This window comes from Cricetulus griseus, chromosome 4 (genome assembly GCF_003668045.3).
Source record: "Cricetulus griseus strain 17A/GY chromosome 4, alternate assembly CriGri-PICRH-1.0, whole genome shotgun sequence".
Lineage (NCBI taxonomy): Eukaryota > Metazoa > Chordata > Mammalia > Rodentia > Cricetidae > Cricetulus > Cricetulus griseus.
The window spans coordinates 109614445-109637123 of NC_048597.1; the positions used below are offsets into that span (position 1 = coordinate 109614445).

Sequence of the window (22679 nt, forward strand, 5' to 3'; positions counted from 1 at the left end):
TGTCTTTCTGTTCCCTGGTTTTCCATGTAGGGTACCAGTTGATTGGAAGCCACTCTGGTGTGAAGCTTTGCAGATGGACAAAGGTATTTATTGGCTTTATTTAAACATTATTGCTGTTTTCTGCAACTCATTTACTTTTCCATCTCCATGTATTTTGTGTGCATATGTGTACACGTTTTCCATTTTCCATTTCCATGTATTATTTCGTGCAGATGTATGTGCGCATGCGGGGTCAGTGCACATCTTACAGGATTGGTTTTCTCCTTCACCTTTGTAGGCTCTGGGGCTGGACTCAGGTCGTCAAGTTTGGCAGCAGGGCATTTACCCTCTGAGCCGTGTCACTGGCTCCCTTGTGCCTTCTCAGCAGTGTTGCTGAGATATGCTTTACTAGCAGTATAACCCCCTCATTTTAGTGTATTCATAGGGTTCTTGCAGCCCTCACCACAGTCTAACTGTAGGATGTTTCTTTCACCTCTGAAAGGCCACACCCACCAGCAGTCAACCCTCCAACTACCCTGAGCCATGGATCTGCCTTTTGTCTCTGCATTAATTAGCTGATTAGACGTGTCGGATGACTGGAATTGTATGTGTGACCCTTTGTGTCTGCTTTCTGTCACTTGATCTGATGTTTTTGTGGCACACCGTGAGTACCTGAGGACATTGTTTGCCACACCCTGTCTATTCGTTGAGCAGTTGGTGGGCACTCAGGTTAATTGTATGTTTTGGATGTTAGAGTGATGCTGCTGGGGCATCACTCCATACCACACAAAATTTTGTGTGGTATGCTCACTTCAAATGTCATTAGTGGATCATGATAATTAAAAAATTTATTTCAATGAACTATCTATTTTTCAAAGTGGTTGTATTATTTTATATTCCTGCCAGGAGTGTTTTGAGGGTCCTGTTCCCTCACCACTCTCCACAGTCCCCTAAACACTTTCACAGGGTCTGTCTGTGCAACCCAGGCTGGTCTCAAATTCATGATTCTCTTGCTTCAGCCTATTACTTTTGAGACAGGGTCACCTGTAGCCCAGGCTGGCCTTAAACTCACTATGTAGCTGAGGATGACCTTGAACTCCTGACTCTTTTTCCTCTACCTCCCAAATTCTGGGATTACATGTGCAGTACCTCATCTGGTTTGTCTGGTCCCGGGGTGGGAACTCAGGGACTAATGAGCACTGGGTAAGCGCTGAGTAAGCACTCTACCCTCTGAGCTACATCCTGAAGAAACTATTTAATTCTAACTCATTCCTTTTCCTTGTTTCTTAAGGTGCAAGTATTCCAAGAAAATTTTCCTTTGATATTTTCTGTTGTTCCAGCTACTTTAGTGATAGTGTGCACATTAGCTAATGAATTCCACATGTTGCGTTCCCCACACTTCTTTTTTCCAGTCCAGCAATTTCCAGTGATGTTGGACTCAGTGCCTTCTATGCACAGCTAGTAACATGCAGCACCCCTTTTACATCGCTAAATTCAATTTTCAGATAGTAAATCACATGCATAATTTTGAAAATTGGTGGTTGATCCAGTCTGTAATGAAATGAATAAGGAAGCACTTTATGTTAAGTGTGTGCAGAAATGCTGTGGTGCTTCTTTAGTGGTAGCTGGCTCGGTGAGGGGTTTTGCTTCCACACAGGGTGATATACGGTAGTCTAGGGGACACGGAGGTCCTTGTGTTCACAGACAAGCACTAGGGAAACCAGACGTTAAACACTCCATCTCTTTTTATCATTCCCATATGTTTATGAACAAGTATTCCCAAGGCCTGGCAGGATGGCTCAGTGTGTAAGGACACCTGCTACCATGTCTGACTGGTTGAGTCAATAACCATGACCCATGTGGAAGGAGAGAACCAGGTTTTACAAGTCCTCTGGTGTACACAGACTATGATGATAGTTTTCCAATAAAACATTTTGTCATTTAACCAAGCCTGGAAGCTGTAAATAAATTAAGTCCATGGGCCTGTGGATGTGGCTCAGTTAGTAGAGTTCTTGCCTAGCATGCAGGAAGTGTTGACTTCCTCCATCTCCAGCGCTGGGTAAACTGGTGTGGTGATGTACTCTTGTAATCCCAGTATCCTCAGAAGATGATGTGTTTAAGATCATGCTTGGCTACCTAAGGAGTGTGAAACCATCCTGTTATATATGAGACCCTTTCTCAGACAAACAAAGCTCCCATGATGACTTCCTGGAGGATAGGGTAAGCAAGGAGGGATGTGAAGCCCAGCCAGCCACAGCTGTCACAAACCTGATGAAGTCTTAGATGAGTGGCCACAGCTTAATTCTCCTCTGAACACAGTTGTGTGAATGAATGAATGAGTGATCCCAGTCTGTAATTCAGGCATCAGTGTCATATTAAATCAGAGATTGAGACCCTGTGCTAGGTGGCAGATCCCTGAAATGGGTGGCACTAATTAGTTGTGGTACAGGGTCATGGATTGCTGCTCACGTGGAGAATGTAAGTTATCTGTGAGGTTGGGAAGTCAGTCACAATGACAGACGACAGAGCTGGAACTAGTGAGAGCCCTGAGCAAAAGCAGCACTCAGTCTGTAGAGAGAGATGGAGATGAGGTTGCTGAGAGGAGCAAGTGATCTCCCATCGTCTTCTGAAGTTTCAAGTCAAGGCTTGTTAGCCTGAAAGATTAGGAGCCTGGCTTGATCTCAGAACATGCCAGTAAGGGCTTGGGCATCGTCTTCTGGGGAAGTTTGGGGCTCGTTAGCCAGAGAAGCATGGCTTTGAGGTGTTCTGGGGAAGGGGATGGTAAGAGGATGGGTTGGGGTGCCAGAACTAGGGAGCACCATTGAAACAGGAAGTCTCATGTCCTCCACCTGAAAGGAGATGGTGACTGAGGCCAGCCCTAGTTGCTTCAGCCTTACAGTTGAGTCTAGTTAAGCTCAACTCTTTCTTGGCCTGAAGGTGAGTTGTCCACCGAGTTAGGCAGCCCAGTTCTCCTGACAAAGGGCACTGGGATTCCCATTAAAAACAAATAGGACATGTGCTCTTCTGTCTAGCTGGGCCTGAGGTTCCCACACTGTCTGGAGATACCAGTCAACCAAGTGGAGGTAACAAGAGACCATTCCCCCACAAAGTACCTGGCCTGAGATATGTTCTCCTTTCTCTTCTGGCCTGACACTTTCTTCCCCCATGGTACCAAAGCGGTACCATGGTGACTAGGTGGCTCTTGGAAGGTGATATCACCGTAGTATCTAGTTAGGACAGCCCCTTTGTCCTTAGGAGGCTGAGAGTCTCCTTTCTGCAGTGTTCACAAAGGGAGCCTTGTCACAGAAGAACCCAAGCTGAGAGGCCTGAAACTCCTGTCTTCCAGTGAACCAACGGGGGTGAGGGTGGGGGAGGACAATGGACCCTGCTCCCTCAGCAACAGGGGCTAGCAGGGGCCAGCAGGGACCAGGGGTCATTTAAGATCAAGGCTAGGGAAGTTCAGTTGCCATGGAAAACACAGCACAGGGCTTGTCTTTGACTTCAGCAAAGTGACTGCTTGTTAAAATGAGACATAGAGGGAGTGCCTAGAGCAGTGGTTCTCAATCTTGCTAATACTGTAACTCTTGTTCCTAATGTTATGGTGACCCCCCAACCATAAAATTATTCCTTTGCTACTTCATAACTGTAATTTTGCTGCTGCTATGAATCATGTTTGAATATCTGATGTGCAGGGTATCTGATAGGCTATCTTTATGAAAGGATCATTTGATCCCCAAGGAGTCGAGGCCACAGGTTGAGGACCACTGGTTTAGAGTCTCCTCTCTGACAGAATGCCCAGGACACTACAGAAAAATCACCTGTCACAGCAAAAACTGAGACAGTCATAATTGGGATAACAAAAGATAATCAACTGCTGTCAACAGCAGCTGAGCCAACGGATAGGACAGGCTGAAGTAGCTACAGCAATCAGCTGTCAGTGATCTTCAGACAAATGAAAGAACAAAATAGCCCAGCAAAGAACCAGGCTAAAAACAACAACCGAGAACGTTCAATACAACAGAAAAACAGATAAAACAACTTCTTGAGGGCTCAGCAGTCAAGCGGGGGTGGCAGGCTGTGTACTCTGACCCCAGCAGATTGATGGGACAGTTTGCACCCAGGACCGGTCAATAGGATTTACCCAGTCTGGACCACAGAGATCAAAGTAGATTAGACACAATGCAAACAAAATGGGAAGTGGAGCCTCAGGGATTTGTGGACTAATGAGATACTCCTCCATCAACATCTATGCCATATTGGAGGATCAGGATGACAGTGAGAAAGAGTGGAACTGGAGGGGCATGGTCACATATGCTGACAGTGGTGACACACATTGGGAAAAGCACAAACAAAATGTACTACACTTGGTTGATGGGGGATGTCCTTTTGTATGCTACGAATATATGTTTTTTCTTAGTGGTTGATGAATAAAGCTTTTTCAGCCAATGGACAGGCAGGATTTAGCCAGATGGGAAATCCAAACAGGGATAAAGAAAGGTAGTAGGTGGGGTCAGGGAGATGCCATGTAACTGCCAAGGAAGCAAGAGGTCCAGGTGTCACTTGTAAGCCAAGACCAAATGGAGATATGCAGATTAATAGAAATGGGTTAATAATTAAGAGAGAACTAGCAAATAGGAAGCCTGAGCAATAGGCCAAACAGTTTATAATTAATATAAGCCTCTGTGTGTTTATTTTGGACTAAACTGCTGTGGGACTGAGTAGGATTTTAGCTTCTGTCTACACTTGATATGTGGGTGTGGGTGAGCATGCCACAGCATGTGTGGAGGTCACTTCCACATGTGGGTCATAGGATTATCTAGTGCTTTTATCCACTGAGCCATCTCACTCACCCTACAGTGTCGTCTTAAAAATGATGCCTTAGGGTTGACAAGATGACTCATAGGGTAAAGGTCTTGCCTGATGACCCGAGTCAATCTCTGGTACCCACATAAAGGAGGAAGAAAGAGTTGGTTCCATGAAGTTGTCTTTGGACCTTTGCATGTTGTGGTATATCTGAGCCTGCACTCACACATCTCATACACACAGTAATAACAAATAAGAAAACTGAAGCATCAAACCAAGAAACAATGCCTAGCTGTTGAGTTTCTATTATTTTATTCAAATGATGGCATGTTTCCTGCTTGTCACAGTCAATGCTGCGGGGGAGAGGAGGTTGCTACAAACACACATTCTATGGCATTGAGAGCCATCGCTGCATGGAAGCCACCCCAAGCTTGGCATGTGCGAATAAATGCGTCTTCTGCTGGCGGTAAGTGGAGAGGCGCAATGTGGTGACCAGATGCTCACTACTGCCCTGAGTATGTCACACTCCACATTAGGGCTTTGCTCTGAATCAGTCTCCAGTAGATTCTTTTTTTTTTTTTTTTTTTTTTTTTTTTTGCTCGAGACAGGGTTTCTCTCTGTGGCTTCTGAAGCCTGTCCTGGAACTCACTTTAGACCAGGCTGGGCTTGAACTCACAGAGATCCACCTGTCTCTGCCTCTTGAGTGCTGGCATTAAAGACATGTGCCACCACTGCCTGGCTTTCCAGTAGATCCTTAAGAAGCATGTCAGCCTACGTTGTCCTATCATAAATGTGTTAACTGAATTAGCATTTAAAAATTATGACCAGGGGGCTGGAGAATGGCCCAGTGCTTAAGAGCACTTTCTGCTCTTAGAGAGGACCTAGTTTAGCTCCCAACTATCACATCCGACAGTTCGCAGTTCCTGGAACTCCAGCTCTAGGGAGGGAGATATGAAGCTCTCTTCTGGCCTCCTAGGGTCATCTGCACATTTACATAACCACACACAGATACACACAGAAAAAAAAATCATAACTGAAAAAAATGAGTCCCATATGTTTGCCTATGGAACAGTGAAGGAAAAAGAAATTGCCAAAGAATAAGTGCTTTGGATGTGGCTTTGTAGGTGTTTGCCTCTCATACATGAAGCCCTGGGTTCCATTCCCAGCATTACATAAACCACAGATGGTGATCCGCACCATAATTCCAGCACTGGAGGATCAGAAGCTCAAGGCTATCCTCAATTCCATAGGGAATTTGAGGCCAGCTTGGGCTCATGGAAGTCTGTCTCAAAAGACTAGAGTATGGAAAGAGAAGCCACCCCCACTCTTCTTGAGAAACTCAAGAGTGTTTGGTGTAGATCGTTGTTTCTAAACCATGAGTACTTCTGCTCTCCTCACGTGGTTTAGGAATGGTCGATCCATGCCGGGAATGTGCTGGCCACACCAGTACGGTCACTTCATGCTGGTGTCTGTGTTCAGTTAGCATGACCAAAAGCAGGAAAGAGGAGTTTTAGCTGGATCAGCAGTTAGAAGCACTTTTTCAGAGGACCAGAGTTTGGTTTTCTGCACCCATGTTGGGCCATTCACAGTTACCTGTAGCTCTAGCTCCAGGTGATCTGATGCTCTCCTCTGGGCTCCTTGGGCACCTCAGCATAGGTGCACATATATCCACAGACATACCTATGAATAAGTAATCAGAATCAGGTTAGTGTGTTTGGTCTGTCTATCCCTGAAGTTGATTCTGAGCCAAGCGCTGAGCTAGTTGCTGAGTATCCTCTCTTCACTCATCTCTGCCATGTGCCCTGACTCAAAGAAAGGAGAGTCCTTTGAACAGTGGAGCTCTTATAGGCACACCAACTCTGGCTTTCTGTTGGATGGGCTGGTCACAGCAGCCTTGCTGTAATGTCATAGCAGGATACCTTAGCACTCTGCACTGTGTTTGCAGGCACCACACCAATCCTGTGGGCACTGAATGGCGGTGGAAGGTGGACCAGCCAGAACTGATCTTGAAGGAAGCCATTGAAAACCACCAGAACATGATTAAGCAGTTCAAAGGTATTTGCCTGCTTGTTTGTTTATTTTCTTGTTCTCATACATGCTAGGCAAACATTTCACCAACTGAGCTGCATCCTCTCTGAAAAGGAATGGTAATCCCTGTCAACACAGCCTGGATCACAATGACAGAAGAGTGGCCTCTTTTCCTCTTTCATTGGGATTTTTGTCTCTATCACTTTGGGGCAGGGTGTGTGTGTGTGTGTGTGTGTGTGTGTGTGTGTGTGTGTGTGTGTGTTGGGGGTTCTGCAAACATGAGAAGATTGGTGAGAGATAAGACAGTTCAGTTCAACTCAGTGGCAGTGTTGTTTTAAACTTTGAGAGTCTGACCCTGAGTAGTTTATTTTAGGCATATTTAAGCGTACAATTTGGAAAGAAGTGTTCTGGTGATAACGAACTCAGTCCCTTGTGCACAGCAAAGCTTAAGACATGACTATATGGAAACTCTTAAGTGACGTCTTCCATAAAGATGGGTTCTATGGATTAACTGAGGAAACAGGTTCAAGATAAACAAGCTCATGACAGGGTCTGGGGGAGGGAGGATTTGGTGTGGCCTGGCCACAAGATAACACAAAGAGTCATTAGGCTATTAACCACTCCTGTTCCCAGCCTTTGGGGTGGAAATGGTTGTACATCTCTTCCTTTGAAGGTACGACCCTATGTGAGTATTTTAACATGTGCTTTCCCTAGTGCTTGTCTGTGAATACAGTGTCCCCTAGACTACTGTAAATCTCCCTGTGTGGAAGCAAAACCATGATTGATGTATTCTACATATATTTTCGCCCTTGGAGCTTTGTATTTCCATTAGATTGAAGAATTAAAAACTCCAGCCACGGCTTACCCCTTGTGAGGTGCACTGTGTTTGTAGTTTTCTCCTGGAGACATCTTGCCATCATTCCTGAAGCCTTTGCTCTTGCTTCTTAGTGAACACGAGGTAGCCATGTGAACCTACCTGATACTTTCTTTGGTCTGTGGGGAATTCTTAGCTATGGTTAGTCATGGGGCTCAGTAGTTTAGACTCTGTGCTATTGAAGTTCTGTTCCTATCACCCTGTTCAGGTGGCTTACAACCTCCATGTTGCTCCAGTTCCGGGAATCTGGTGCCCTCTTCTGGCCTCTGCAGGCACTAACTACACTCACATACACATTACCACCCCACCCCACCCACCCCCCCAGCCCCCACCCCCCCCACCCCAACACACACCCATACTTGTAATTAAAAATAAAAAGAAGGTAAATGTGGTGGTGCATCCCTTTAATCCTAGCACTCAGGAGGTAGAGGCAGATAAGATTTCTGAATTTAAAGGCCAGGCTGGTTTATATAGGGAGTTCTAAGGCCATGTTATGTAGTGAGTCCTTGCCTGAGGGGGAAAAATAGTAATAACATTAATTTTAAAGATATGGTCAATGAGGTGCAGTTGGCTGGGAAAGGATTTCTGAACGAATGCCCCATAAGAAGTGGGGTGCTCTTAATAAAATAGTGCTGCCCACAGTGATGCAGCAGAAACTCTGCCCTTCCTTTTCTAGTTTCCCAATTGAGTTCTGCCGAAAATTTGAATATATTTGGCTTCACTGCAGAGCTCTGGCTACAGACTCTACTGTGAGTCAGAGCCATCTGGGGCTGCTCAAACACCGATTGCTGCTCCTTCCCAGAGAGGAAGTCTAGTGAGTTGAGCCTATGAATGTACAATTCTTTCTCTTCTTGTTCCTCTTTGTTTCTTTCTGTTTTTGAGAAGAGGGTCTTGCTGTGTTACTCAGACTGGCCTTGATGAGCCCCGTGCTTTAGCTTCCTGAGTGTTGGGATGACAGATGTGGGCCACCCTGGCCAGCAAATGTGTGCTTCTCACAGGATTCCAGGAATCTGTGCTGTTGAACTTGAATGCAGGATTGAGAGCCCGCTGTAGACAGATGGGTGGTCTTGTAGCATGATGGTTTTGTAGGATGACCATAATGTGCACATTGGTAAGTTGTATTGTTTGAGTTCACTAAGAAGCTGACTCTAGACACAGGGCTGTAAGTCCCCCCTCCTGATGTTTCAGACCCAAGCATGTTTGTCTTGAAGTATTCTCCAAGGCTCTTTGTCTGTACATGGGCACACCCCCATCCATCCCCACACATTTCTGTGATGAGGAGGGAAGGGAACAGCAGAACAGCCCAAGAGTGAAACACTGTGTTCTTGAGGCGAAAAGCTGGCTGCTTTTCCTTCCCTAGTCAGTTTCTGATGGATGCTGTTAGCCCCTATCCCTTCTTCCATCTGTATCTTGCTATGTATCCTTTTACTATGGCTTACTAGCTACCTAACAAACTCATTTAGAACTGAAAGTACAGCCATTAGCATAGATTGTCCTCTGAATTGTATGGAACAGTGAATGACACCTGTCAATGATCAATTGACATTTGTTAAATCTGTGTGGTCTTTATTCCTCCAGCACCACAGACTGCTATATCTTTCCATAGGTAGCAGTAAGGAAAACCAATAAAAGCTCTTTTGTTATATGACTATATTTATAGGCTGGGTGTGTGGTATGTGCCTTTCATCCCAGCACTTGGAAGGCAGAGGCAGGCAGAGCTCTGTGAGTTCAAGGCCAGCCTTGTCTATATAGTGACTTTCAGGCCGGCCAGGGCTATGTAGTGAGATCCTGTTTCAAACAAAACAAAACACAAATCTTTATAAGCCCTAGTCACTGTTTTTCTGAAAACCAGGGTATTTGTTTCTCCTTTATGCTTTCTCGGGTGACTCTTTTATTCAGTGAATTTTAAAAAATGATTTGTTTTACCTGGGCAGTGGTGGCACATGCCTTTAATCCCAGCATTCTGGAGGCAGAAGCAGGAGGATCTCTGTGAGTTCAAGACCAGCCTGGTCTACAAGAGTTAATTCCAGGACAGCCTCCAAAGCCACAGAGAAACCCTATCTCCAACACCCTCACCCCCCAAAATTTTATTTTATGTATGGGTGTTTTTTTGTTTTTTTTTTGTTTGTTTGTTTTTTGCATGTCTGTCTGTTTACAATGTGCATGCAGTACCTACAGAAACCAGAAGAAGGTGTCAGACAACCTGGAATTGGAATTACATACTCTTTTTTTTTTTTTTTTTTTGGTTTTTTGAGACAAGGTTTCTCTATGTAGCTTTGGAGCCTATCCTGGTACTCGCTCTCTCTAGAGACCAGGCTGGCCTTGAACTCACAGAGATCTGCCTGCCTCTGCCTCCCAAGTGCTGGGATTAAAGGTGTGCGCCACCAGCGCCCGACTGGAATTATACACTCTTACTAGCTGCAGTTAGGGTACTTGGAACCAAACCCAGATTCTGCAAGAGCAGTAAGTGCTTTTAACTGCTGAGCCATCTCTCCAGTCCTACAATTAATTTCCAGAGGAAAGCTTCGTGAAGACAGTTCTACCTTTACATGGGTTGTGGGGTTTAAATGCAGGTTGCCAGGCTTGTTACCTGCTGAGCCATCTTGTTGGCCCTAGTTGTCATAGTGAGACAAGTTCTTATGCAGCTCTGGCTGCCTGGAACTCACTATGTGGACCAGACTGGCCTTGAACTAAGAAATCTGCCTGCCTCTGTCTTCTGAGTGTTGAGACTGAAGTTTGCATCAGCTTGCTTTAGTTGTGTATTTGATGAGTCCTCACTCTGTAGGCCAAGTTGCTGTTGAACTCCATCCTCCTTCCTCAGCTCCCCACCAAATGCTGGGATTCCAGACATGTACTGGCATACCCTGGTTCACAGCTTGCTCTTTAAAGATAAAACTCTAGGTCTCTTTCTGAACCCGAGGAGGGGGGTCTGCACTCTGTCCTTCCTGGGTCTGAGTTGTCCCTGGAGACTGACCTGGAGGAAGCTTATTTCCTGCGGTGTGGTCATTGCACAGAACTCTCAGGCATCGCTGCCTCTCTCCCTGTCCCACAGCACCCATGGCTTCAGAAACCATACCAAAAGGATATGTGTGTTTCTCACCTCCTTGTCTTCACGAAGCTTTCCTCTGGAAATTAATTGTAGGACTGGAGAGATGGCTCAGCAGTTAAAAGCACTTACTGCTCCTTGTTAGAACTCAGTGCACTTTCCTAAGGTCAGTAATATGAGAAGTTGATTGGGAGATATCAGAATAGACTTATTGGCTGGATGTGTGTCTGGACTGCCATCTCCCAGCAGGAGGCTGAGGCAGAAGGATGATGAGTTTGAGACTTGCCTTTTAAAACTGAAAAAAAGAGGTGGGTGGGAGGGGCAGAGACAGAAGAGGAAAGACAGGAAGCATATTGGTGTTATTTAGGCACATATAGGTGGATATGGCATTTGTATGTTGTAACCAGAAATCCTTTTTTTTTTTTTTTTTTTTTTTTTTTTTTTTTTTTGAGACAGGAGTTTCTCTGTGGCTTTGGAGGCTGTCCTGGAACTAGCTCTTGTAGACCAGGCTGGTCTCAAAGTCACAGAGATCCCCCTGCCTCTGCCTCCTAGTGCACCACCACCACCTGGTGTACCAGAAATTCTTAGAAACAGTTTTTCTTCTTCATTATCTCCTTCCTCCTCCTCCTCTTCTTCTTCCCTCTCCTCCCCCATGCATGTCCATTCTTGAAGCCCTCCCTTTTCCTCTCAACACCTGGGCACCTCCACCGTAGCCTGTCATTGGAGCTACACTGTCAGATCAGTGCCTGTCAGCCTGGGGGTGTGGCTCAGGCAGGGGAGGGCTTGCCTGGCATGTACATAGAGCCTTGGGCTCTAGCTCTAGACCACAGAAACCAGGTGTGTAGTGGTGCACACTTGTAATCCCAGAGCCAGTATGATCAGGAGTTCAAAGTCATCCCTGGGTATGTAGTAAATTCAAGGCCAGCCTGGGCTTCATGTGACAGTGTCTCAAAAACAAACAAGCAAACATAACCCCAACAACAACAAAAAGAATGTCCTTTATCCTGGCTTCAGATCCTTTGTTTTCTAGAGTGCCTCCCCACCCTGCCAGGAAGGGCTGGCTCATTCATATCATGATTTTCCCTTGAGGACAGGATGGATCATGGGTCTTGTTGCCCATTGTCTCTGATGTTTTAACATTTGCACAATGACCATCCTAGAGTCAGTTTTTGAAGATATTCTCTGATTTTTTTTTTTTTTTTTTCAAATCCTTCCTTTCTGTGCTCCCAGTTGGGTGGACATGGACAATCATTGTCTCTTCAGCCCTGTCACCCAGTCATTTAGATAGCTTTCTTCTCGTGCTCTTTGTTAGCATCTTTATAAACAAGCACAATTAACTGGCCATTGATCAAAAGTGGGTCAGGGCTTCACTGCAGCTTGGCATCTTCTCACACTATACCCTGCCCCTCCAAAACACCACCCTGACAGGCGCGCATTCTCAGAGAAAGAGCCCGGGGGCATCAAGTGGGCAACTGCACTGTTAAGAATATCCTGTGTCACAAAGATGAAGATGAAATAGGCATTTGTTGCTAGTGTTCCTGTTTGTACTTTCCGCATTGGAAAGTGGCATGGAGGTACAGAGAGCGTGTGCAGCTTGCCTTCTTTTTCCTTTATGTGTGTGGATGAGTGTTTTGCTTTCGTGCATGCATGTCTGTGTACCATGTGTATGCCTGGTGCCCACCAATGCCTGAAGACAGCATCTGATCATCCGGAACTGGAGAAGCTGAGGGTTTTGAGCTGGCATTTGGGTGCTCAGACCAAATTTGAGTTAAGTGGTTTTAACCTCTGAGCTAACTCTTCAGTCCCTTTTTTTTTTGAAACTGATATATGAAAGGGATGGAGAGTGACAGAACACAAAAACCTGACATTGTAGGAGCCGAGGAGATAGTTCAATGCTTGTTGACAAGCCCGGTGCCCTGAGTTCAGTTCCCACAACCCACAAAAGGAATCTGGGCATGGTGGCATGTGTATGTGTAATCCCAATGCTAGGGAGACAGGCAGATGGGGCTCCCTGCCTGCCAGCCTCGCTTCCTTGGGGATCTACAGGCTGTGAGAGACCCCATTTCAACCAGATGGCTGGTGCCTGAGGAATGAGGACATTGTTCTCTGGTTTTTACAGTGAAATACATGTGCACCAATGCAAGCACATACACACACCTGACATTGTGAAGTCTCCACCAATCATTTGTCATGGCAGCCACTCTCAGCAAGATGTTTAGCCAGGACCTAGATCACTATGAGAACAAAGAGAATGTTTCATTTCTGATTAGCCTCGACTTCAAATATGGAGATACTTGAACCAGGCATGGTGAGGTATTCACCTGGTACTCGGGTGGCTAAGGCAGGAGACTGGCAGATTCCAGAACACCTTGGGCTGTATAGTTTGAAGCCAGCTTGGATTTCACAGTCCCAAGTCACAAAAAGGAAATAAGAATATTGTGTTTGGAGCAAGGTATCATTGTGTCACATGTGTTTTTTGTTTTTATTTTTTTTGTGTTTTTTTTTTTTTTTCAAGACAGGGTTTCCTCTGTGGCTTTTGGAGGCTGTCCTGGAACTAGCTCTCGTAGACCAGGCTGGTCTAAAACTCACAGAGATCCACCTGCCTCTGCCTCCCGAGTGCTGGGATTAAAGGCGTGTGCCACCAACGCCCAGATTCTTTTTTGTTTTAATGTTAGTCTAAATTCTGAAGCCCCACCTCCGATCACACCTTAGTTGATGGCTGTTCTTATGATGATTCAGGATGAGGAAGCTGCCCAGGATGAGGGAAACATGCAGAAGTTGCTTAGCAACAACAAAACCAGAAAAACTCAAAAGGGTTAAGATTTTGTAAATTGGATTGTGTGTGTGTGTGTGTGTGTGTGTGTGCTCATGCATTTGTGTTGTGTGTATGCTTGCCTTGTGCTTGTATATATTTTTCCGTGTTCTCTGTGTGTGTGTGTGTGTGTGTGTGTGTGTGCGCGCGTGCGTGCGTGCGTGCACATGTGTGCACACCAGCACCTGCACAGGCACTGTCCTCTCTTCTAGAACCCACGTTTGCACATTGCATGTACACTCGGCTGCCTGACCGATGGTTCAGCTTCATGTCTGACTTTGAACCCTACATACTTTCCTCTTCATGTCACTCAGGGGTTTCCGGTTATCTTGTTGGTTTGATTGCTTCTTTAGTCTTTGTTGTTCAGAGTTCGGTCTCTCAGCTCACACACTCTGATCTGCTCCTTGGGACACCTTATTCTCCTCTGACCATGTCCAGTCAGCAGAAACCCTTGCTGGTGACACCATCCACATAGACTCAGCTGGAGCTCACTTCACACTAGCCACATTCCTGGTCCCTCAACTGCCACCATCTCACTCCATGTCACTGGCAAGCTTTCATTTTTGCTTATTTATTTTTGTTGTGGGGTGTGTATGTGCGTGTGTTGCCTCAAAGTCTCATGTAGCCTAGGCTGGCATCCCACTCACCATGTAGCTGAGGATATCCTTGAACTTGTGGTCCCTTGGCGTCCTCCTCCCAAATGCTAGGGTTATAGGTGTGTCCTCCAGTGCCTGATAGGCAAGCATTTGGCCAACTGAGCCAAACCCTTAGCCCCTAATTTAGTTCTTGTTCGTGTTCTCCTCTCCAGTCACCGTGTTAAACATTAGGGGAAGAGAAGGCCGGGGTCTTGCCCAAGGGTGTCAAACTGGCCCCACTAGAGTCAGAATTTCAGCCCCGCAAGGTCTAGCCTGCACTTCATGGTCTCTCACTCAGAGTTGGAGGCTGATGCACCCGTCTCTTCTGCTGCTCACAGAGAGTTTAAAGTAAACAGGACTGTTAGGCTCGGTGCTGCTGGGTTGTCTTGGTAACACAGTCTGAGTTTAAGGATCAAGCTTTATTTAAAACTTGGATTTATTTGAGTTAAATCTTAGATTTTGATAACGCAAGAAAAAACTCACTCAGAAACACTGATGAGAAATGCTCATGCACAGTGCCAGGCACGCAAAGCAAAGATGTCATCTGTCAATTTGAGATTTTTGACCTGTGTTGGGGGGGGGGCAGGGAGGAGGGGCAGATATTACGAACGCTTACTTTCATGTTTATAGTTCCAAGTGTATTTTAAAAAAAATTTTAAAATATTTTAAAAAATATATTAATTTATTTTTTACATTCCAATTCCAGTTCCCCCTCCCTCCTCTCCTTCTGCTCCCCCCACTTTTACCCCCACCTCCCCTCTGCTCCTTGGAGTGGGTAAGGCCTCCCCTGGAAGTCTACTAAGACTGTCCCATCATCTCATTGAGGCAGGACCAAGGCATCCCCACAACCCCCATGTCTAGGTTGTTTCCAAGTTCTGGCTATTATAATGTTGCTATGAACATAGTTGAGCAAATGTCCTTGTGGTATGAATGTGCCTCCTTCGGGAATATGCCCAAAAGTGGTATTGCATGGTCTTGAGATAGTTTGATCCCTAATTTTCTGAGAAATACCATACTGATGGCCACAGTGGCTGTACAAGTTTGCACTCCCACCAGCAATGGAGGAGTATTCCCCTTTCTCCACAACCTCTCCAGCATAAGCTGTCATTGGTGTTTTTGATCTTAGCCATTGTGATCCGTGTAAGATGGAATCTCAGCGTGGTTTTGATTTGCATTTCCCTGGTAGTTAAGGATGTTGAGCATTTCCTTAAATGTCTTTCCAACATTTGAGATTGTTCTGTTGACAATTCTCTGTTTAGATCTGTACCCCATTTTTTAATTGGATTATTTAGTAGTTTGATGTCTAGTTTCTTGAGTTCTTTCTATATTTTGGAGATCAGCCCTCTGTCAGATGTAGGGTTGGTGAAGATCTTTTCTCATTCTGTAGGGAGCTATTTTGTCTTGTTAACCATGTTCTTTGCTTTTGTTGTTCTATTGCTCTAGCTAGAATTCCAAGTGCGTTTTATGTTTTTTGTTATTGTTGGAATGATAGTGACATTACTCTCTGATAGTGTGTGTGTGTATGCGCGCGCGCAAGTGCGCGCCTGTGTGTGTATGTGTAGTGTGTGTGTTTGTGTGTGTGTGCTTGTGCGTGTGCGTGTTGTGTTTTTGTATGTGAGTGTGTGTGTGTGTGTGTGTGTGTGTGTGTGTGTGTGTGTGTGTGTGTGCTCAAAAGCACACAGCCTCAGTTGTCTTTTCTCAGGCTCTGCCCATCCTGGTTTTTGTTTGTTTGTTTTGAGACGGGGTGGGGGGGGGTTGTCTCTAAGAGGCCTGAAACGTAGGTGAGATTGCCTGGCACTGAGCCTTAGGCATTCTCCTGTCTCTTCTTCCATAATACCTAATGAGACAGCACCCTGTTTTTTTTTGAGGGGGGGGTTGGGTTTGTTTTTTGTTTTTTGAGACAGGGTCTCACTATGTAGCACTGGCTGTCCTGGAATGTACTCTGTGTAGATCAGGCTGACCTCAAACTCACAGAGATCCACCTGGCCTCTGCTCCTGAGAACTAGGATTAAAGGTGTATACCAATTCACCCAGCCTTTATTTTATTTTATTTTTTGGTCTCAGGCTATTTTCTTTACAGGGGTTCTTAGGATGGCACTTGGGTCTTCACGCTTGCTTAGCAAACATTTTATTGACTGCCATCTCCCTACCTAATCATAATTAATGTGATGTTTAGTAAACTAGGATAAAGGTGTCACAATAACTAGTTCTTAGTGAGTGGGTCTCATGGGAAAAAATATTGTTATATTTGTTTTGTTTTTTTTTGGGGGGGGGGACAGGGTCTCTCTATGTATTTCTGACTGTCCTGGAACTTAGACATCTTTGCTAAGCTCTGTAGACTTGGTTGGCCTTGAACTCACGGAAATCCGCCTACCTCTGCCTCCTGAGTGCTGGGATTAACAGTGAGGGTCACCACCTGCCTGGTGAGAATTGAGTTTTAAGGTGGGTGTGGTGGCTTACTCCTGTAATCTCAGCTCTGAGAAAGGAGTATTACTGAGAGTTCCAGGCCAGCCTGGGCTACAAAGTGAGCCCCTGTTTAAAAAAATAGAAAAGGATTTTCCCTCTAAAGTCAAAGCATCATTGGTGGATGTGGAAGTGGCACTCTCTGTATCTAAGCCTTGCTCTGACTTTGTTTTTCCCTGCACTCTCAGGTGTGCCAGGGCTCAAGGCAGAGCGGTTTGAAGAGGGGATGGAGGTCAAGCACTGTGCATTGTCACTTGTTGGGGAGCCCATAATGTACCCAGAGATCAACCGACTTTTGAAGCTGCTCCACCAGCATGGGATCTCCAGTTTCCTTGTCACCAATGCACAGTTCCCTGAGGAAATCAGGTGAGCTGTCTGGTGTCTCAAGCGTGGGTGTGGCTCTGTACTCTTCACATAAGGTGTGTGGACTGGGTGCCATTTCCTGTCCCATGGAGATTCCTCCAGTGATCCCGATACTACACAGTTACCAGTTCCCACCTATATGAGTACATGACAGACCTCATGAGGAAAGCCTGTCTAACCATGCTACAGCATGGCTGCAGGACTCAAGCTAGGTTTCATTTCTTTTATTTTCCATTGAAACCTAGTGTCCAAAGATGAGCCAGCTTCAAATAGTTAATGTGATGCTTCAGCTTATTAGGCTCCATGTCCAGGCATTTAAGAAACAGAGACTTCCCATTGTGTCACATCATAAAATCATTGTGGACTGGGCTCAGTGGTAGAGTGCTTGTCTATCTGTACATGGCCTTGGCTTCCATTCCAAGCTTTGCCAAAAAGAAAACAAAATAGTTGCTTTGGATAAGTTGGCAAAGTGGACACTTCTAGACCAGTACAACGTTGAGTTGTCTCTTACAGACTATAGATTTTATATTGTGAAATTCCTGATGTAGGCATTATTTTCTCTCGTTTCCTTTTTCATTACCAAGGAACCTCAGACCAGTTACTCAGCTGTATGTGAGCGTGGATGCTAGCACCAAAGACAGCCTGAAGAAGATTGACCGCCCGCTCTTCAAAGATTTCTGGCAGCGCTTCCTAGACAGTTTGAAAGCCTTAGCTGCAAAGGTAAGAATTATGACATCATCCTAAAAATAAGTAAATGAGGAGGGGGAAATGAATGGAGCTGTGTTTACTTCATTTTTCTTTAAAATATAGAAAGATTAAAATGCTGACTTTAAAAAAAATTTTTTAATTATTTTTTTTAAAAAGATTTATGTTTTGCCTGCATGCCCTGTACATCAGGAGGTCAGAAGTGGGCATTAGATCCCCTGGACACCTGGGTGATACGGACTGAATCCAGGTCCTCTGCAAGAGCAACTAGTGCTCCAAACCATGGAGCCATCTATCAGAGGGCATCCGGTAATAGGCAATTTCAGACCTCCCTATATGGATGCTGGAAGGCAAACTTGGGTCTTGTGTGAACTGCTGAGACTCTCCAATCCCACATCTTCAGTTTTTAAGAAATTATTATTATTATTATTATTATTATTATTACTATTATTACTATTATTACTATTATTGGGTAGGTGGGAGGGTGTGATATATGTGTATGGACACATACCATGGCATGAAGACAGAATTTGATAGTTGGTTCTCTCCTTCTACTACATTGAGAAGGGATTTCTTATTGATTCTGCTATTGAGTAGTCCAGGCTAGCTCATCTTTAACCTTTTATGTTGTTGTAGGAGTGCTGGGATTATAGATGTCCACCATTGCATTCATCATGTTCATAGAGGTTCTGGGAGTGAATTCATTTTGTCATTTGTGTCAAGTGATTTTACCCATTGAACCATCTTACTGGCTTTCTGGCTTACTTACTTACTTACTTACTTTCTGACTCAAAAATCTTAATGTTTGAGAAGCAGGGAGCATTTCTCATGTGATTACTCTTACCAGGTTTCTCTTTAGTGTGTTGGCTCTATGTCCATTTGGTGTCATCTTCCTGTCATGCATTTAAAAAGAATAACATCTTCACAAGGTCCATAATGCAGTATGCTGGGTAGCAGCATTTAGCATGCCTACTTGGGATGTCAGCAGATAATCTTGTTTAAAGTACAAAATTGATTTCCAGAAATTTTTGGAATTAATTACATGAGCTCCTGAGAAACTGAGTGTCAGTGTGAGCTCCTGAGAAACTGAGTGTTAGTGTGATCCCATGAGTGAGTGTCAGTGTGAGCTACTGAGTAACTGAGTGTTAGTGGGAGCCCATGAATAACTGAGTATCAGTTTTGTGAATTGCTGAGTAACTGAGTGTGAGCTCATGAGTAGTTGAAATTAGAACATCTGAATTTAATGTCTTGGACTGGGCAGATGGCTCAGTCGTTAAAAGCCTATACTGCTTTTGCAGATGATGTGAGGTCATTTCCCAGCAGTTCACAGCTACCTGAAACTCTAGTTCCCGGAGATCTGATGCCCTTTTCTGGTTCCAGTGGGCAACTGTACTCATATGCATGGACACACATAGAGTCATACAAATATACATGTAAATAGAATAAATCTTTGAAAGAAGTTTTAATGTCTTGGAAATAGTTGGCTCTTGTAGGTACTCTTTTTTTCCCCTTCTCATTATACTGGAAATTCAAGTTGAGACCACATATATGCTAGGCAAGCCCTTTGTCACTGAATTTTATGCCCCAGGTTTTTACCTCTCTGGTAATTTAAGGCCAGCTAGGGACACATAGTGAAACCCTGTCCCCCTCAAAACAAAACAAAAAACAAAACCCCCAAACCCAAAAGCAAACATTAGCTTGGAAAACTCCAGATGTTGTTATGGCTTGATGTCCTGGAGTTATGTCACTCACTTGTTAAGGGAGTGCTTGTCATAGGAGTGGGGTGTTCTGTGCTAGTTAATATTTGTGTTTACATGTGTTCAAGTATATGTGTGTGTATGCAGGTCAGAGGTCAACCTCAGATGTTGTCCCCAGGTTATTTTGGGACAGTCTCTTTCTGCCCTGAGACCCTAAACTAATCCTAAGTTTCTGTGACACTAGAGTTGCAGGCATGTAACACCACATCCAGCTCTTCTGTGTGTTCTGGGGACCAACCTCAGGTCTTTCTGCTTGTACAGCAAGCATTTTATGGACTTTTGGAATCTTTCCCACCCTGTGTCTACTATTTAAACAAACCAGTGTTTGCATATATATGGCTCATAATTCACACGTAGAATGAACATTTAATAATTGACCTTCTCATCTCTGACTATGAAAGTGTTACAGGATGAACGTTGAAATCAGGGGCTAATGAAGAGAACCATAAAGAAGTGAGTAAAGAAATGTAATGTAATCTTTCTTTTCTTTTTTTTCTTATCTGAGACAGGGTTGCTTTGTGTAGCTCTGGCTGTACTGGAACTTGCTCTATAGATCAGGCTGGCCTCCTACTTGTAGGCCTGCCTCTGCCTCCGGAGTGCTAGGATTAAAGGTGTGTATCACCACTGCCCAGCTGTAATTTGTGTGTGTGTGTGTGTGTGTGTGTGTGTGTGTGTGTGTTTGTGTCTGATACCACACATGTGGGGCTGGCTGCAGAGACCAGAAGAGAGAGGAGCTGGAATTACAGGCAGTTGTGAGCTGCTTGACATGGTGCTGGGAACTGAACTCGGGTCCTTGACAAGTGCTCTTAACTATTGAGCCTATCTCTTCAGCCCTGTGATGGTTAATCTTGATTGGCAGTTAGTTTGATTGGATTGAGAGCAGTGCATCTCTGGCTGGGTCAGTAAGGACAGATCCAGGGACAGTTGGGTCCTAAGGACTCTGACTTAATGGAAAGGTTCATCCCTTGGTGATGGCATTGGTGGTGGTGAGAAGTAGGAGGTAGAGCCTATTTGGAAGAATTGGGTCACAGGGTATGTGTCCTTGGGCTGTCTTGCCTAACCTTTTCTGGGTGCACATTCTCTCTCTCTCTCTCTCTCTCTCTCTCTCTCTCTCTCTCTCTCTGTGTGTGTGTGTGTGTGTGTGTGTGCGCGTGCTCCCTGTCAGTTTTGAGGTCACCTTCCCCATTCACACTTCTGTCACCTGGACTACTTATGGAGATTATGTCTCAAAACAAAGCAACCTCCCTACCAAAGTCCCCAACATAAAATAGCCGTATTTTGTAATTGTTACTTGTCTTTGGAAGTTTGTAGCACTGGAAAATTGATTCCAGAAATTTCTACATCTTGATGAACTAGCTGACTATAAATACACAGAACAGAGGGTGACTTTCAGGAAACACTACTTTTTTTTCTTTTGGTTCAGTAAACTCTTTTTCTCCAAGTTAGTTGTATATTGAGGTCAGCCCCGAGAAGACTGGGGCTTGAACAGCAGCAGCTACTATCTAAAACTGACAAATGGTTTTCAATATCTGTCATATCTGTTTATATGCACTTTCTTTGACTTTTGGCTCACATACCATATAAAGAATATTAGCATCTATATATCTTACAAATGCCTCCCAAATCCAGGCAGCTCCCTGCAGATCCTCTGCCTGGAGGTCCGTTGGTTTTCCAGTAGAACAAAGAGTTTTTAATATCCAATCTTGACTTTGCATACAGATCTTTCAACACAGTGTTTTAAATGGATGTTTGCAAATGTACAATTTATGTTTATTTTCTGTGACCAGTGTGCAAGAAATGAATGGCATTTCAGATACGGTTGGTGGACCATTAGAGTCCTTTGGGTCTGGTGTAGTCAGAATACTATGTGTTACCAAGACAGGGACTTCCTGGTTGGTGCTGGCACAAAGATCCTATGCCCAGCAGCTGCTGGTGCCCTTATTTTTGATGGTAGGCCTGGAAGTGTTGTTTTACATGTTGTTGTATAGATATATGCAATAGTTATTCCATGTACAGGAATCTTATCTTTTAGTTTTAAGAAATTCTTCAGAGGATTTTAGTTGATATATAACCCATTTTAGTTTTTCCAGTTGATTGACTGATTGTCAGGGTCTCATATAGTTAAGACTAGCCTTGAACTTACCACATATTCTTATGATAGAATTATGACGTAGTAGTTCTAAGTAAATATGGATTGCCTTCTAACATAGATTTTCTTTTCCTTTGTGTTTTTTGTTGTTGTTGTTTTGTTTGGTTTTTTGAGACAGGGGTTCTCTGTGTTTTTGTTTTTGTTATTTCTTGATGATGGAGATTGAACTCAGGGCCTCACATGTGCTGAGCATACACTCTGCCTCTGAGCTACTTCCCCAGCTCTGTTCCTTGCATTTTCAAAGCTGATGTCATTAGAGGTTTGTGCAGCTCTTCATAAAACAAATGCTAATATCCCAACCACACCACCAACTGTCACTTCATCTAACAGCTCACTATTGGGTGTTTAATATCTGGTAAGGGTAATCCTAGTCACAGGGCGACAATACACAAGGCCCCTGTTCTCTCCATGATAGAAGGGAGAGGAAAAGAGAGGGTCATTTGTAGATAGTTTACTATCCGCCATGACTTCTTATTGGTAAGACCAAGAAGAGCACCAACAAACAAAGCTCAGGCCATGGCACTTCAGAAACTCCACATTATTATTATTATTATTAGTAGTAGTAGTAGTATTAGTATTATTTGTGTGTGTGTGTGTGTGTGTGTGTGTGTGTGTGTGTGTGTGTGTGTGTGTATCTTTGTGAATGTATGCCATTGTGAGTACAGGTGCCTGATGAGGCTAGAATAGGGCTGCAGGTTTCCTGGAGCTGTAGTTAACAGTCAGTTCAGAGCTGCCTTATGTATGTGCTGGGAACTGATTCTCTGTGAAAACATCAAGAACTCTTAACCACCAGACATTGGTGGCACATGCCTTTAATCCCAGCACTCGGGAGGCAGAGTCAGGTGGATCTCTGTGAGTTCGAGGCTAGCCTGGTCAACAGAGTGAGTTCCAGGACAACCTCTAAAGTAATACAGAGAAATCTTGTCTCAAAAAAACAAAACAAAACAAAACAAACAAACAAAAAAACCCTCTTAACCTTGTATAAGGCTAAAGGTTCTGAAGCTATCATTACAGATATTTGTAGCACACGCCTTTAATCCAGATAGATGCCTGTTACTTTGAGGA

General features: G+C 44.4%; 1 protein-coding gene across 3 annotated transcripts in view; it reads left to right on the forward strand.

Moving 5' to 3' along the window:
* The window catches only part of LOC100751910 (S-adenosyl-L-methionine-dependent tRNA 4-demethylwyosine synthase TYW1), an 83010-nt gene that overhangs the window by 21016 nt on the left and 39315 nt on the right, over positions 1-22679 (forward strand). For all 3 annotated transcript variants that reach the window (XM_035443371.1, XM_027416096.2, XM_035443372.1), the window contains 5 exons: positions 31-83; positions 5130-5248; positions 6728-6837; positions 16829-17006; positions 17588-17723. In XM_035443371.1, coding sequence (XP_035299262.1) covers positions 31-83; positions 5130-5248; positions 6728-6837; positions 16829-17006; positions 17588-17723 — 596 coding nt within the window. The remainder of the gene's footprint in view (positions 1-30; positions 84-5129; positions 5249-6727; positions 6838-16828; positions 17007-17587; positions 17724-22679) is intronic.